The sequence below is a fragment of the Phocoena phocoena genome, chromosome 9 (assembly GCF_963924675.1).
Source record: "Phocoena phocoena chromosome 9, mPhoPho1.1, whole genome shotgun sequence".
Taxonomy (NCBI): Eukaryota; Metazoa; Chordata; class Mammalia; order Artiodactyla; family Phocoenidae; genus Phocoena; species Phocoena phocoena.
In genome coordinates this window covers 33,856,829-33,872,175 of record NC_089227.1, presented here as the reverse complement: position 1 = coordinate 33,872,175, position 15,347 = coordinate 33,856,829, and the positions used below count along the sequence as shown (strand labels likewise).

General features: G+C 35.6%; 1 protein-coding gene across 2 annotated transcripts in view; it reads right to left on the bottom strand.

Moving 5' to 3' along the window:
• TMEM196 (transmembrane protein 196) overlaps positions 1-15,347 on the bottom strand; it is a 51,922-nt gene continuing 36,575 nt past the window's right edge. For both annotated transcript variants that reach the window (XM_065884264.1, XM_065884265.1), the window contains exons 2-4: positions 8,349-8,405; positions 4,090-4,344; positions 1-60 (exon numbers count right to left, since the gene is read on the bottom strand). In XM_065884264.1, coding sequence (XP_065740336.1) covers positions 1-60; positions 4,090-4,344; positions 8,349-8,405 — 372 coding nt within the window. The remainder of the gene's footprint in view (positions 61-4,089; positions 4,345-8,348; positions 8,406-15,347) is intronic.

Here is a 15,347-nt window from a genome sequence, read left to right as displayed (position 1 = left end):
TTATACTCTTCCATTAAATATCAGCTGTGGTCCTCCATTGCTCATGTTGTCTGTCATTTCCTGTTAGGAAAATAACATGAATTAATTAAAATTCACTTTCAGAGTAAGGCATTAATTTGATTAATGGGTTTACAAAACAGAAATTTCAAGCCATTGAAAAACTTGCTGACTTTTGGGGAAGGACAAGGATTAGTGCTGTTGCTGAATTTGAGGAAATGAAATTTCATGGCATCTTGGAACCCATGAAACACTGAAGTGACAGTCTGTTAGACCAAAGTCTTCTACCCACAGCAACAGTTCAATCTCTCCCCAGCCCCCTTAGTCTCCCCTCTCGGCCCTCAACTCTGTTTTGGAAAGACCTCACCTAGAAAGAAGATGGTTAAATACTTAAGTTTTTTCAATGTATAGCTTCCTCTGTTGAGCATGTCAACAAAATGCCAACAGATTCTAGGGGTTACCTTTGCTCTATAGAAAAATGTGTGGGCTTTTCGTGAAGAACTGAAAAATGTCCACCAGGGGATTGCCTATCTGTAACTGAAGATCACTAATAATTCACAGTAGGACAGATTGCTTTTCACAACACTTCACTCATACAGTAAAAAGCAAACTGTAAAAGCTGAAACTAACACACCATTGTAAAGCAATTATACTCCAATAAAGATGTTAAAAAAAAAAACCACACACAAAATAAATTTAAAAAATAAAAATTAGAAAAAAAGCTCTTAACATGTTTTTTAAGAGATCAATTACTAAGTAGTTAATAAGGAAAACTACATGGGAAGGCAACAGAAATTTCGATATCAAGAATGAACTTACATAAAAAGTTTCACTTGCAATTTTAGAAAATATGTTAATTTAAGAAAAATTCAGATGCTTTGAATTCATATGTTTTGTTAAACGTTAAACTCTTCCCTACACAATAAAAGGTAATGAGGATGTGTGAGGCCCATTCACATTTATAATGGTTAGTGCACCATATTATAAATAATATTTAGGCAAAACTATCTAAAAATAGATGAAAACATCTTTCCCCACTTGAACAAGCCTATTTGCAAAAGAGCTGTAAAGAGGACTCCAATTGAAATAAATTATTTTCTCAATGATCTTAAGCCTATCAGGTATATCTATACTTTCTGTTTGGGTGAATTAAAAGTAAAAAGTAATGTGTTTGCTTCTGTAAACTTTAGAAATTCTTCCAAATCTTTATTTCAGAAATGAAAAGATATCACATGCCTCATTTTTAGTATCTTCTCTTTGAAAACTCAATATAGGAGATGGAGTAAAATACAGATGCTTACTTCTTGGATTTGGTGGTTTTGAAAGTTGCTTAGGAGAATCAGTGAGAGACTGGAAGGTAGGAATTGGTCTGATTTTGGAACTTTGCTTTTGAAAACTTTGGTGTCTTTTAGAACACGGGGTAGAGCTACCGTCAAGAAAATGCTGAGGAAGAAGACAATATGCAAAGAAGACTCTTCCTCTTCTCACATCAAGACCCATCTCTCCATGCAAAGTGCCTTGCCCCTTCCAGGCCATAAGGGTAGTGTTGCATGTGGGTATCCACTATACCTACCCTAATAAGGTGCTGAGGAATTACCTAAGGCCTAAAATCTCATACCAGTTTAGGGTAAAAGCTCTGTCAAAAAGTGGAGAAGTTCTTTGGGCACCAATAGCCAGCCTCTACGGTCTGGCAATGGTTCACTATAACAGAGAGGCTGTCTCTGCTAGATATATACTGTGAAATTAGGTCCGATAATACATTGGGGTTATTGGGCTGAGGGTAAGTTTATTGATAAGATACCTGATTTGAGGTTCATTTAAAAACTCACTACTGGTGGCAAGAAAAATAGAAATGATCTCTCCAAAATGATCTTTAATAAAATTTACTCATCCATCTATTTCTATTCCTTCTAGTAGGACAAAAACAATTTTCTAAGGAATTTATAGAAGATTCATAGATGCCTTTACTTCTCTTAAAATAACTCTGCATTCAAAAAGTAGCTTAAAAATAATCATAAAAAATTAAGGTATAAACTTTTATTGTGGGATTAAGAAAAAAATCCAGTTTTTAAAAACCTTACCAAAACAAAGAATTTTCTTAACTAAAGTCACCCTAATATGGACACAGAAAAATCACTGGTAGGAAAAAAACAGTGAAAATTAGTTTTTAAGTGGTCAAGTATCTTCAGTTTATTTGCAGATAGGCATGTCCAATTTAGCAAAAGATTATACTTTAAATTTGGGCAGGACCAATTGTGACTGTTTGCAAGTGGATATACTTTCTGCAATTGGGCCATAATATCTGTGTGACTCCCTGTATTTCTTATTATATTTTTTAACCAAAGCAAGAATGGTGACTATTTATTTTCAGAAGTATAAAATATGGGAAATAAATTTGAAATGTATCATATCAGATAGGTTTATAAGAAAAAAGCTTTTATACAGAATTTTTACTGTATTAGTGTCAAACTTAAGTTATCTACTCATGCAGCTTTAGCATGAGAGCAATACAAAGTTTGCCTTTATCGACACATGTATTATTAAAAACAAAACTCTGGTCTGTGAATGATGATATCGAGTCAGAATCATGATGTAGCAGAGAATAAAGGAGTCACAAATCATCCAAGCAGACATGTGTTTGGATGCTCACAGGCAGGCTGAATATATACTCAACCAACTTTCAAGCTGCAAGACTTTGCCATGTTGGTTTATATCAGGTCCTCAAAGTAGTTCTCACAAAAGCAATACTTTGAGGAACAATATCACAGCATCAGTCCAGACTGATCTGCTGACATCATGGCTTCCTAGAAGAGGCAGTGCTTCCTGCAGTGACATTACAACATGGTAACTCCCTAGAAATCAGCGTACCTTGTAGGTAACTCTGGTGTCGGGGGCACCACCGGGCAGCTGGGCAAGTCGGTTATTTCAATAGCCCTCAATCTCTAATATAAATATAACAATCATACAATAAATATTGCACAAGCATAGACACAGAAACCTAAATCACACTAATATAAAAATAGAGCACAAAAGAGCCATTATCCAAATATATAATGATAACCTATTTTTAACAATCCATTTCTTTAAATTACCAGTCCTGCTATTTGGACTATTAATTCTTTTTTGAAGGATACATGTAGATCTGTTTAAAATTGCTTTCTGGGAACAATTTAAGAGCGTCTACTCTCCTTATTTGAGTGTATAAATTGTATATGAAAGGGAAACACATAAACTACAGAATATTTTTTCTTAAAATCACATTATAAAGAAGTATGCAATTGTAACTCGTGCTACTCTTTCTTCTGTTGTTATGCAATTTTATTTCCATGGTATCAAGTAAAATGTGATGTGGCCATTATGTTAGTGAGTTTATTTTACAAATGTTTTATCTTTTCCTTAATAGATCCAGTAGCAGGAGCTGAATTAAGAAACATGGGCAAAATGTAGAAGAAACACAGACAGCTCACTATATCATTTGTCCTTTGATGCAATAAATGTAACTTCTTGTTTGAATGGGTATCATGAAACAATTATGCAAGGAACATTATTTAAAATACAGGCAAAGCTACCCAAATATGCATGAAGCTTAGATGAGAATTAAATGAAGCTTTATGTGTATTGTAATATCTGCACTGATAGGCAGGGCTTTTTGTTGCCTTATTAAAAGGCCCCTTTATGCGTGAAAATCTAATTTACATAATCAAATGCATCTACTTACAAGCACAAGGGGTGAGTTAGAAAGGAGAAGCCATCGGATTTCTAAAACTGATATTATTGAGTTGAGAGTGTTTTTAGTTTATGTTTTTCCTCAGGACACTACGTTAAAAATCCATATTTATAAGACATTCAATATTTTATTAGTTCTATTTTAGGAGCTGTGTTTTTATACAGATAGAGAAAATTATGTCAAAAATAGGTGTGCCCAGAATTACAGGGAAAAAATAATTTAAAATTCCTATTCTTAGTCCAATAGGGCCAAATTTTTATAAAATCCAATTCCTCAAATTCTCATCTAAAGCTGCAAGTTGATTCACCTAGATTTGACTGCAGTCTTCATGTGATAGCAATGAGAGGCAGAGGTACAAAACTCACTTTCTCAGCCATTTCATGAGAGTGATGCAGAGAATGCTCCCTCTCTGAGAACATCCTCCTCTGTTCATAGCTGGCTAGTCGACAAGTGAGCCACGAAGAGAGGGTGCAGCCCCCGATCCCAATGCACGCAAGAGACATGGACGCGAGATGCAGGGGATAGAGGGAAGAGGTCTTCTTTGTCACTGCCCGAAGGAACTGAAAATTCAAGATGCCCCCAATGAGTCCACAGATGCAGCAGGCAGAAAAGAGGATCATCTGATACGAAAAAGAGAGGGGGAGTTAAAGCTGACTGGAACACACTGCACCGACCTGCTGCACGTCAAGGATGGCTGAGTTACAATAAAGAGAAGGTGCTTTTGGTGCTTCTTAGAGGACAGGGGCTCTCTTTTCACCAAGATTCCCTGCACTCTGACTCAGTGGAGAGGGAGTAGACCACAGTGTTTCAGGAATTAATAGTTGACTATATAAAGGCCAGGGATACATCTTATGAAAACTCTGAAGTAAGCAAAATTTATCTTCTAGGTAGATTCAGATTTAAATAATATTTAATATCTATTGCGTGCTACTATGCATTTCAATTAACCCACCAAGCTATCCTCTGAGAGGTGATATACATTTGGAAAATGAATGATGAGCAGTTAACACTCAAATTTAAGAATTGAATCCAGATTTTTTGACTCAAATTACGGTTTCTCTGTTAATTCCCACCCCCGCCCCCCAATATTTAAATGTCTTCTCCCTGAAATGTCATTAGTTCCAATGAGCTTCAAACCTCCCCGTACTTATCTAGCTGTGTGAGCTTAGGGAATTTAGTTAACTCCTTTTTGTTTTCATTTATAAGAATTTTATCGTTTTAGTATCTATTTTCCCAAGAGATAGTTTAGGGACCCTCTATGAACTGGTGCTTTATGTTACAAATCTTTTGTTACTCTGTGACACCACACAATAGATAGTCCAAAACCACTGTTTGGTTGACCGCTATGGAGAAACGCAGGATGTAGCTTTCCTTTTGATCCTACTCTTCGCTTGATCTGGGTCTCTGTTAATAGAGCTAGGGTTTTTGGTTTTTGTTTTTTTTTTTTTGAGCTAGGGGTTTTTATTCAACCTAAATATCATAGGATCTCTGGCAGAACCAAGCACAACACAATGCCTTTTGTGCAGTAAATGTTTAATAAATTTAATATTCCAATAGCTTTAATAATTTTATTCTGTATTTGTGTCTAGTCTAAATTCTCCCATGAGCTTTGATGATACTTTATAGTGTGATACTAATTTAATTATCCAACCCGATTTCCATTTTTCTCTGGAACACTGTCTCTACTCTAATCACCTCCCTTGTCCCTCAGTATAGCTTGTTCATTCCCATTTCAATGATATTTTCATTTCCTGGAAATTATTTTGCTTCTTTCTTGGTTCCCTAGAGGGAAGACCGACACAAATCTAGTCCTAACTTCCTCAGAAAGCATTGCTGGACTTGACTGATCTCCTTTGGCATAAGTCCACAGGGCAAACAGCTATATAACTTAGGTTAGCATTTAATTTTACTTTATTAGGTATTATTTTCTGTTGACAGTTAGTTGACTTTAGCAAACACTTAATGAGCACATAGCATCTGTTAGGCCATGAGTGAGGCAGCAGTTGTCATTACAAAAAAAAAGAACAGCTCATAGTTATTCCCCTTGAGAACACTGCAGCCTTGTGTGAGAGAAGATCCAACGTTCCAACATAATATGGCAAATATTAAGAAAGAAGGATGAAAGGTAGCCCTTGGAGTATGGAGCAGGGGAATGTAGCCCAACCAGGGATTTCAGACAAGGCCTCCTTGACAACAGTTCATCTAGGCTAAGTGCATGTAGTTCCCAGCAAAGGGTAAGGCCATGGATGTATGAAATAGAACAATGGGCAGAATGAACTACAGGTAGTTTGTTTTCTTTCTCTGACTTAATTCAGCATTCCTGATTGTGTCTGTCTTTCTGTACTTATCACCAAAACTGAAAACCCAGTGATGGATGAGTATAATCTTCTAATGGTTGATGAAATATAGCATTGAATGTCAATTACCAAATCAACGAATCACCCCAAGTGGGAAATTGTAGCTCCCAATGTCAAATAGAATCAATCAGTTATACTTCCTTCTAAAGTATATTCAAATGACATGCTGTTCCTTGGAAATATATTTTGGTGTTTACTCATTCCCAGAAAATATGGAAGGATATTACATTCTAGCCTTCAAATAATGAATTACTGTTAATTAATAAAATAAATAACAAATTTAATAGACTATTACAGGAAAACACTATCTCTCCTGATGTTATTGCCATTAATTCCTTAAAGGTATGACACTTCATTAACATGTGCAGACAGAACATTCTCACTCAGGAATTAAAACGTTAAAATCTGTACCAAGTTTATAACCATATACTATTGTTAAATCTTACCAGACTAGAGATTCTAGACTTTAGAGTTATTTGGAGTGGAGAAATTTTCACACAATTTGATTAAAGGGTAGAGAATCTTAGACAGTTAATGTCATCTATGGGAACCTCAGATGGTACAGGAGGATAAAGTGGATGGTAGTTTCTAAAAAGCTTAGATCTTATAATTTTTTTTTTATAACTTATAAGAGCATTAGGAAAACAGAAAAGATGCTAGTGGCCTTTAAAAAAATCCCTTCCCTTCCCTTCTTCTATGAACTGAATGTTTGTGTCCCTCCAAAATTCATATTTGAAGCCTAATCCCCAATATTATAGTATTTGGAGGCAGAACCTTTGGGAGATAATTAGGTCATGAGAGTGGAGCCCTCATGAACAGGGTCCCTGTTTTTATAAGAGATTCTAGAGAGCCTGCTTCCCTCTTTTGCCACGTGAGAACACAGCCAGAAATTTGCAACCCAGAAGAGAGTCTTATTAGAATCCAACTATGCTGGCACCCTGATCTGGGACTTCCAGGCTCCAGAACTGTGAGAAATAAATTTCTGTGGTTTGTAAGCCACCCAGTCTATGGTACCTTGTTACAGCAGCCCAGACTGACTTAGATGTCTCCCCTCCCTGGCCCTCCCCTCCCCCTTCCTCCTTTCTCCCTCTCCTCTCCCTCCCTTTTCATTACTTCCCCTCCCTCCCTCCCCCTTTCTTTCCTTCTTTCCTTCTTTTGTTCCTTCTCTCCTTTATTCCTTTCCTTTTCTTTCATCCATGTTCCAAGAAATTGTTACTATATAGCCATGAAGAGTTTTGCTAGAGGAAAAGCGTAGAAAGCAAGCAAACCATAGTAAAGAGTGATGGGAGAATCACAAATGCAAATTACAAGCCTCCAAAAAAATTTTTATCCAAAGGTTTCCCTTAATGTAATTTTTAAAAATTATATCTCACATATCTAAAGCAATGGGGGCTTCACCCTTTTTGTCGCAGTAGGTATTCTCACAAAGAAAACTGTGATTAGAAAAAGGAGTTGAACAAATGACTGCAATACTTCCCCTTCCCTGGTATCCTGGTCCCCTTCTCCTTTTTTCAGTCTCAAAGACCACTTTCTAGGGTCCATGTACAATATATTTTGCCAACTTATAAAGGTCTGTGATATTTCCTATTGTCCTCAAAAAAATAAACATGCTTTTTCCTACTTTCTAACTCTCAAAAAATGTCATGAAAGACAGTAGGGAATCCACACTGCAGCACACAGAAATCCTCCTCCAGCCAATATCAGAGTGAACTGGGAGTGTATTCCACAACCCCCAAAACCCACAGCAGTACCATAAACTTCTGAGAACGCTTACATTTGCATTCACAGTCATAAAATAAATTAAAACCCTTTGGGAATTAACTACAACTATAACAACACAGCTGTTTTGCTGCTTTGCAAAATTAACTTCACAGTCAAGGCTAGTAATCTTTAGGCCCAGCTCCATATCTAAACAGTTAAATTTCCCATGAACTCAAGCTCTGTCTTTTTCAGCTCAATGAAGGATTCTTGTGAGTGTCTGGGAATCTATAAACGAAAAGTGGAGACTGCCATCACAGCGGTCATTAAGGGTTGCAGATTCATGTATTTAAAGAGTATATCAAAGCTTCTCCTTTCTTTTGTCATAGTCTATAATAATCTTGATGGTTTTCTTTGAAAAGAAAAAAGCCAGGATTTATGTGTCGGTCTTCTTTTTATCCTAAATGAGTAACATTCAGGATATGAAAGTTGGCTAGTCATCATTTCCCTTTTTGAATTCTTACATTTCAAACACTTCAATGCACAATACAAACAAGGCAAAAACTTACGACAAGTCCAGATTTTTTTTTGGCGCACAATATTCCACATATGCCACAAAGAAGAAACTGAAAAGGAAAAGAATAACAATTATTTCATATCCAAAGATAAGAGAACTCCTAGTTTCTAGTTTATAGTTCACTCATGACACTTTCTCCAGGGAAACTTGAAAATTTTACATTCCCATCAAAAGCTGAAAAGGAAAATACCTGATTTTAGAATAGTAAGGGATAAAAATGCAAACTCTAATGAAAGTTTTGTGCAAAGTTGATAGAGGTGATTGTGGAATTTAAGCAGAACTTGAACCTGTTTTACCGCCAGGCAAAATGATGAAGTAGATGAATTTAGAGTTCTGTTCCTCCTGCCTACTTCCACTGTCTCCTTATCCCTTCCTATTTTCTCGGGAGAAAAGTGGTATGATACATTCATTGGTATGGCTGTATGGTACATTCCTTCATACTAAGTAATTAGAAATCGATGGGCTCTGCTAGAGGAAGGGAATATAACACACATAAAAAGAGAAGGCATCAGACAGGGAGGTGTTTTTTGCGTAGAGATATTCTTTGTACCTCTCAAACTGTGTCAGGTAAAATAGCTGCCTCCTCATTCTACCAGAAATGTCAGAAGAACACAACAGGATGAAGCTATCAGTGGTATGTAATTGCTTGTAAATAAGTACATTGGTGACATAATTGCTTTGCAAAAGCAGCTGCAATAAATCGTCTACCAGTTCCGCACTATTACACATTTTGGTTATCAGAAAGGGGTAAATTGTTTAATTTGGAGAGAAACGTTTAGGGCCATTTGTGCATACTTTTGCTGGAAGTAAACCATATAAGTAAAATAATAAACTCATTAATAAGGGCTTTCAGATTAGCAAAGAAAACTGAATATGGTTAAGCTTGTTTTCATTTGATTTTTCTTTTAAACGTTGCTATCTCAAGTCAGAACTAATAATATAAGTGGTTTTAACTGAGTATTTTACACATGAATAGATTTTAAAATATACACATCAAAATACTCTAAGGATTATCTGAAATAAGTAATATGCTTGTGGGAAGCACCAACAAAATTTGATTAAAAATAATAGGTAATAAAAATTTACCTTTGCAGGGAACTTTCCATACAGGGGAACAAAATGATTATAAAGCAAGCAATGATGCAGCACGACACATAAGGGACCACAAAGATATATAAGAATTTGGTATATAATATAGATGACCTTTCAAATTCATGGGGAAAAGATCAGAACTATTTCTTTAATAAACGTAATTGGGACAATTTGTTCATCTTCATCATCTAACATCATACACCAAATGCCTACAAAGCAGTTTGAACATTTAAATGTATAAAAAAAAATGTGGTAGGAGATGATAAAAGATTTATACGATTTTAGAGAAGTGGGAAGGATTTTCTAAACATAGCAGCAAAGTCACAGACCAAAACGGAAAATACTTACAAATACTAACACATACAATTATAATTTTGTTAGTAAAAAATACCATAACTCTCAAAGGCAAAAAATAAAATTGGGATTATATTCAGAAAGTATATAACAGACAAAGTGTTGACATACTATATAAATAGATCTAACAGAATAATTTTCATACCATAAAACCATGAGCAGATAGAAACTCAGAACTTTATAAAATGTGAATACATGCAGAATTTTCAGAAGCCTTAAAAAGCAACTTCTGAGTGACTACTTCTCACCCCTCTCTGTGTTCTAAGTCTAGATGATCTTGTCCTCACGGACTCTTTCTTACTGATCCCGTCTCAGACCTTTCAAGGTTATGCTCAAGTCATTCCAGTTTGGACCAGTTCCGTGCCTCTCAGTGCTTCCAAGCTCCAAACCAAAGATTCAGCATGTCTTACTCCTGCTTCCCTGACTGACCCATTATTCACCCTGAAAGTCCATTCACCCAGAACTCATTCTTGAAATAATTTGAAAGCAGTGCAGTTTTGTGTTCCTTGGATCTTTTGAAATCTATAAACAATGCCATTATTTATTCACAACAAAGCCCAAGGGGACCTCAGGACCATAAGCAGAGCTCTCCAACCTAACTGTCCATTCACTTGGTTGGATAAACTAAGTGCAATAAAATTGCTTCTTCCTATTGTACCTCTAAGAACTTTGGGGAGGGGGAAGGTAGAGTAGGAAGGGAATCCTACAATGTTTTTCCACTCTCAAGCAGGCCTGCAGTGTAAATACTTCTGTTGGGTATCCAAAATCCACACTCCATAGAGAAAACTAACATGAGAAAAAACAGACCCATGTAATGGGAAGTATATAAAATTATGCAATTCTGAGGAGGCTTTAAGGGATCCTGGCTTGAGTTTAGTCATCAGTTTACAGAAAAGAGTAAAAGAAGCACAAAAAAGCAGTAAATAATCTTTTATTTTATTGGCTAACTTTACCCCAAGTCATAGCACCACAAGGGATCTTAAAAGATGGGAAACGAGTGGTCCAGACAGGTTTAGTGACTTACTCAAGGTCACACATCAAGGTCACAGATCACACATAAAATCTCAGGCTTAAGTGTCTAAGTTAATTTACTTGTAATAATGTAATGGGAATGCTTTTCAAAAGGATTTTTCAGTGTTAGTGCAGACTGCATTATGCTAGCAGATCCGACCATAAGCATTCAATGACACCTCATCATCTATAATTGCACTCTTTACCCTTGCCATTTGTTAATTTTTGTTGTAATAAAAGTAATTATAAGATTAGTTTATTGTATCACAGTCTAAAATTAAGTGTACCTTACTATATAAGGAGTCTGTTATAGTATTTCAAGATACTATTTTTGTTCAACATAACTTTATCCAGGATGCAGAACACTGACCCACATTACAGAAATTATGAAACAAGTGAAAAACAAATTAGTTTTAAAAAAAAAAAGTAAAACTGATAGCTGGATATCTATACCTCTGTCTCTATCCTGAATTAGGTATACAATTTTACATGAGAAAGTATAATTTTATGTCTGAGAAGGTAGGGAGAATTATTTGCTTAATTTTAATTTTAATCCAGGGAGAATTATTTGCTTTGCTCTTACTAGGAAGTAATATAAATGAAGCAATCTAATGATAGGGCATCAAGGACAACTATGCAATAAAACTAGTTAAGTCCTCCAAGTGGAATTTGTTTGATTTCAACTTAGATTAAATTCAATAGATAACTAAGGCTGTGACTCATTGTAGAATGAAATGGAGCTGTTATGGACATAGCATTCTAAAATTTGAGTGGATTATCTTAATGAAAGGTCCATGGAGCCTTCTGCTGTTGCTTAGGAAAGGCTAAAGCAATACCACCTTAACAGTAAGAAAAAGTGAATAAACTACAGACTGATAACTTTTCTAGAAGTGAGCAGGGACAATGGAAAGCTGAGGGTGAGGCACTGACACTGAAAAAGTTCAGGTAACCACAGCCCTCCATTAATGGAATCTGAAGACTTGATGCACCAAAGATAATCATTGTTAACAGTAAAATCAGTTCCTCACCAGGATGACTCCACCTTTCACACTAACAGCCTAAAAGTAGATATTAAAATAAAATACAAGATTTTGAAAGAAAAACTTGAATTTGTGCTGTACATTCAGCCAATCTCTCATTTACACAAGAGATTACAAAGAGATGTGCTCATTTGGGCAAAAGAACTGTGGTAGGCTGAATAATGGCTCCCAATATACACACATCCTAATCCCCAGAATCCATGAATGTTACCTTATATGGCAAAAAAGCCTTGGGCAGATGTGATTAAATTAAGAAGCTCAAGATGAGGAGATCATTGTGCTAAATGTAGGATCAGGTAGGTGCTGAATGTAATCACAGGTCCCTTAAGAGGAACACAAGAAGGTCAAAAGAAAGTTATATGAAGACACAGAGACAAAGATATTTGAAGAGGCTACACTGCTGGCTTTGAAGATGGGGGGAGAGAGCCATGAGGCAAACGATGTAGGTGGCCTCTGTAAACTGGAAAGGTAAGGAAATGGGATTCTCCCCGGAGCCTCCGGAAAGAATGCAGCCCTGCAGACCCATTTTAGACTTCTGCCTCCCAGCACTGTGACAGAATAAATTTCTGTTATTTTAAGCCACTAAGTTTATGGTAATTTGTTCTAGCAGCAATAGGAAACTAATACAGGCTTCAAAACATTATTTCACATGACAGTGTCTAAAAGAATTAGAAGCTGTTAAAAGAACTAGAAGTTGTTCTTCAGGAAAACAAACAGGGGAAGACATGAGTTAAGAAAGAAATATAGTAAGTAGCAAGAGCACAAAATAAAGCAAAACAGGAAATATTTTAAATAGAAATGTATTGATTAGAAAAAATAATATCAGTTTAGAATGAATATCCCAGGTGATGTTGGCATGAGAGATGGTGGGTTAGAGTTAAAGAGCATGTAAGTAAAATGTTCTAAGATTCTTGTATCATTTGGCAGAGTACTAGAGGCACTAATGTGCCAGATATTGATAGAAAAGTAGAAGTTTAAATTTGTGCATTAAAATATCAAAGACCAGAAAAATAAAAGTAAGGAGAAAAAAATACAACGACGACGACAAAGATTGAACCAACAGATGTCAGGAAAGTTTGAAAAATGAATGGAAATAAAGTGAAACTATAAAATAAGTTGGTATAAATAATTTCAGTAATGTAAAGCAATCAGAACACAGGTGAATGTATTCAATTTCTCTAATAATAGGGAGAATAGAGAGAGGGAGAGACACTCTGCTAGGTAAAGAGGAAAAGATTTGTTAAAACTTTCCTAAAATGAATGAAAACCTCTTTCCTTACTGGTTTTCTCTTTCTCTCTCTCTCACTGGTTTTCCCTTTCTCTCAATGTCTCTCTCTCTCTCTCTCTCTCTCTCTCTCTCTCTTTCTCCTTCAGTCCTGACCTAGATGCTAGTTAATGACTTCCTTATTACTATTTCTTTCTGTCCAAGAAGCTTATTTTGCGAAAGGACTAAGAGAAAAAAGGCTATTGTAGAATTTGTATTTAAATTATGTAATGGAAAATTTGGGAATCATGGTTGTAATGGAAGCAGATAAAAGCAATGGTTCTATCAGCTGGCTAGGAGAACAAGAAAGTGCTGGGCAGATGGGATTATGAAAGACAGTGGGCCAATCTTATTTTGAGACAGCTTATTAAAATTTTTCTCATGTAACATTTAACCACCTCAGGGGAATTAATTTTCACTGAAATTCACTAGCCAATTACAGAAGATATACACATTCGAAAATAGAAATGGTACTTTTTCCCCCTTCAAGATAATGAGATGAACCACAAATTGAACTTAATGCTTTGGTAACATTTACTGATTTATACTGTTTCATCAAAATTAATCAGTTTCTTTAAAACATATAGAAAAACCATTAGGAAAACACACAAAAAATAATAAGTGTTGAAAAATTGATTCAAAAGAAATCTCTCTGATTAAAATGGTATATTTCTCCTTGTACCTGGATTAAAAGTTTGATGATTTGTTTTGTTACCATCAGTTCTTGAATATTTTTACTCTACTTCAATCACCTGTTAAAGAATAATAACTGAAGTCTCTAACAGCATTATTTTGTAGTTTAACTCACAAAATGCTAGTATGCCAAAGTAGTTCATAGTCTTCCTGATACTGTGCTGATATGATTTTGACTTTCTTACATGACACCTGGCTAGACTCCTAAGGATGTCCTCTCTGTCATGGGCTTCTTTTCTTTTGGGATCCCGTTTCTCTAGTGACTCCAGTATCAGTATCAATTATATGTGTAAAATGAGGAAAGTTTATCAAGTTGGAAAGCCTGTCCGAGGGCAGTGATTCTCAAAGCTGGCTGCTTACTAGCTTTTAAAATTCCTGATTCCGTGGCCAGTTAAGAATCAGGATCTCCAGGCTGGGACTCAGGCATCAATATTTTAATCTTCGCAGGTGACTCCAATGTGCTCTCATGGTCTGGAATTGCACTCAATATGTTCACCTGTGCTTTGCCAGCAGGCCTACTCATTTTAGAGCTCTTCATTGAAGCAGTGATATTCCCCTTAATTACTCTCAGTGAGATACCAACAGATATGAAGCCAAATAAAGTGCTCTTCAAGGGAGAAACACAAAGTCCTTGTTCGTAACATAAGTTCAAAGTGTCAGGGCTGTTTTGGTCTCTAATGGTTCACAGAAATAGAGAGCACTCTTTCATAATTTTTAAGCTTATTCTACCCAGTGTCTTTCGTCATTGCTGATAGATTTTTCTCTTAATAGAAATCCTAATTTTCCCTAAATTTTCTGTGTTTTGTTTTAGTTAACTAGATCTAGAATTGAGCATGATACACTATTATCCGGAAGAATCTGACTAATTTTGTGTTGGGAATTAAGAAAATAGGCTATTAAAGAAACTGATGCAAATAATCATCATTGGAAAAATACTGCAAGGGAATAGGTTGAAATAAAAACATGATCAACAATAAAAACCAAAAAGCTGAATTAACACTTGGGGAAAAGATCTTAACAGACATCTGTCCAAAGAAGATCTAAGGATGGTACATATGGAAAGATATTCACCATCATTTATTGTTAAAAACTCATGAATTTAAACAACAATGAAATACCACTACACAGCTATTAGAATAACTAAAATTTAAAATAAACTGGAAATACCAGTTGCTGGTAGTGTGAAACAACGGAAATTTTCATTCATTCCTTGTAGGAGTGGAAAATGGTACAGCTACTTTGGAAGACCGCATGGCAGTCCTTACAAAGCTAAACATAGTCTTTCCATATGATCTAACAATTGTGCCTTCAGGTATTTACCCATCTAATTTGCCACGTTACAGCAGTTTTGTTCATCACTGACAAAAACTGGAAGCAACCAAGGTGTCCTTCAATAGGTGAACGGATAAACCAGGTATATCCATACAATGAAATACTATTCAGTGATAAAAAAATAAATGAGGTATCAAGATACTCAAAGACATGTATGAAATTTAAATGTATACTGCTAAATGAAAAAAGCCAGTCTAAAAAGTCT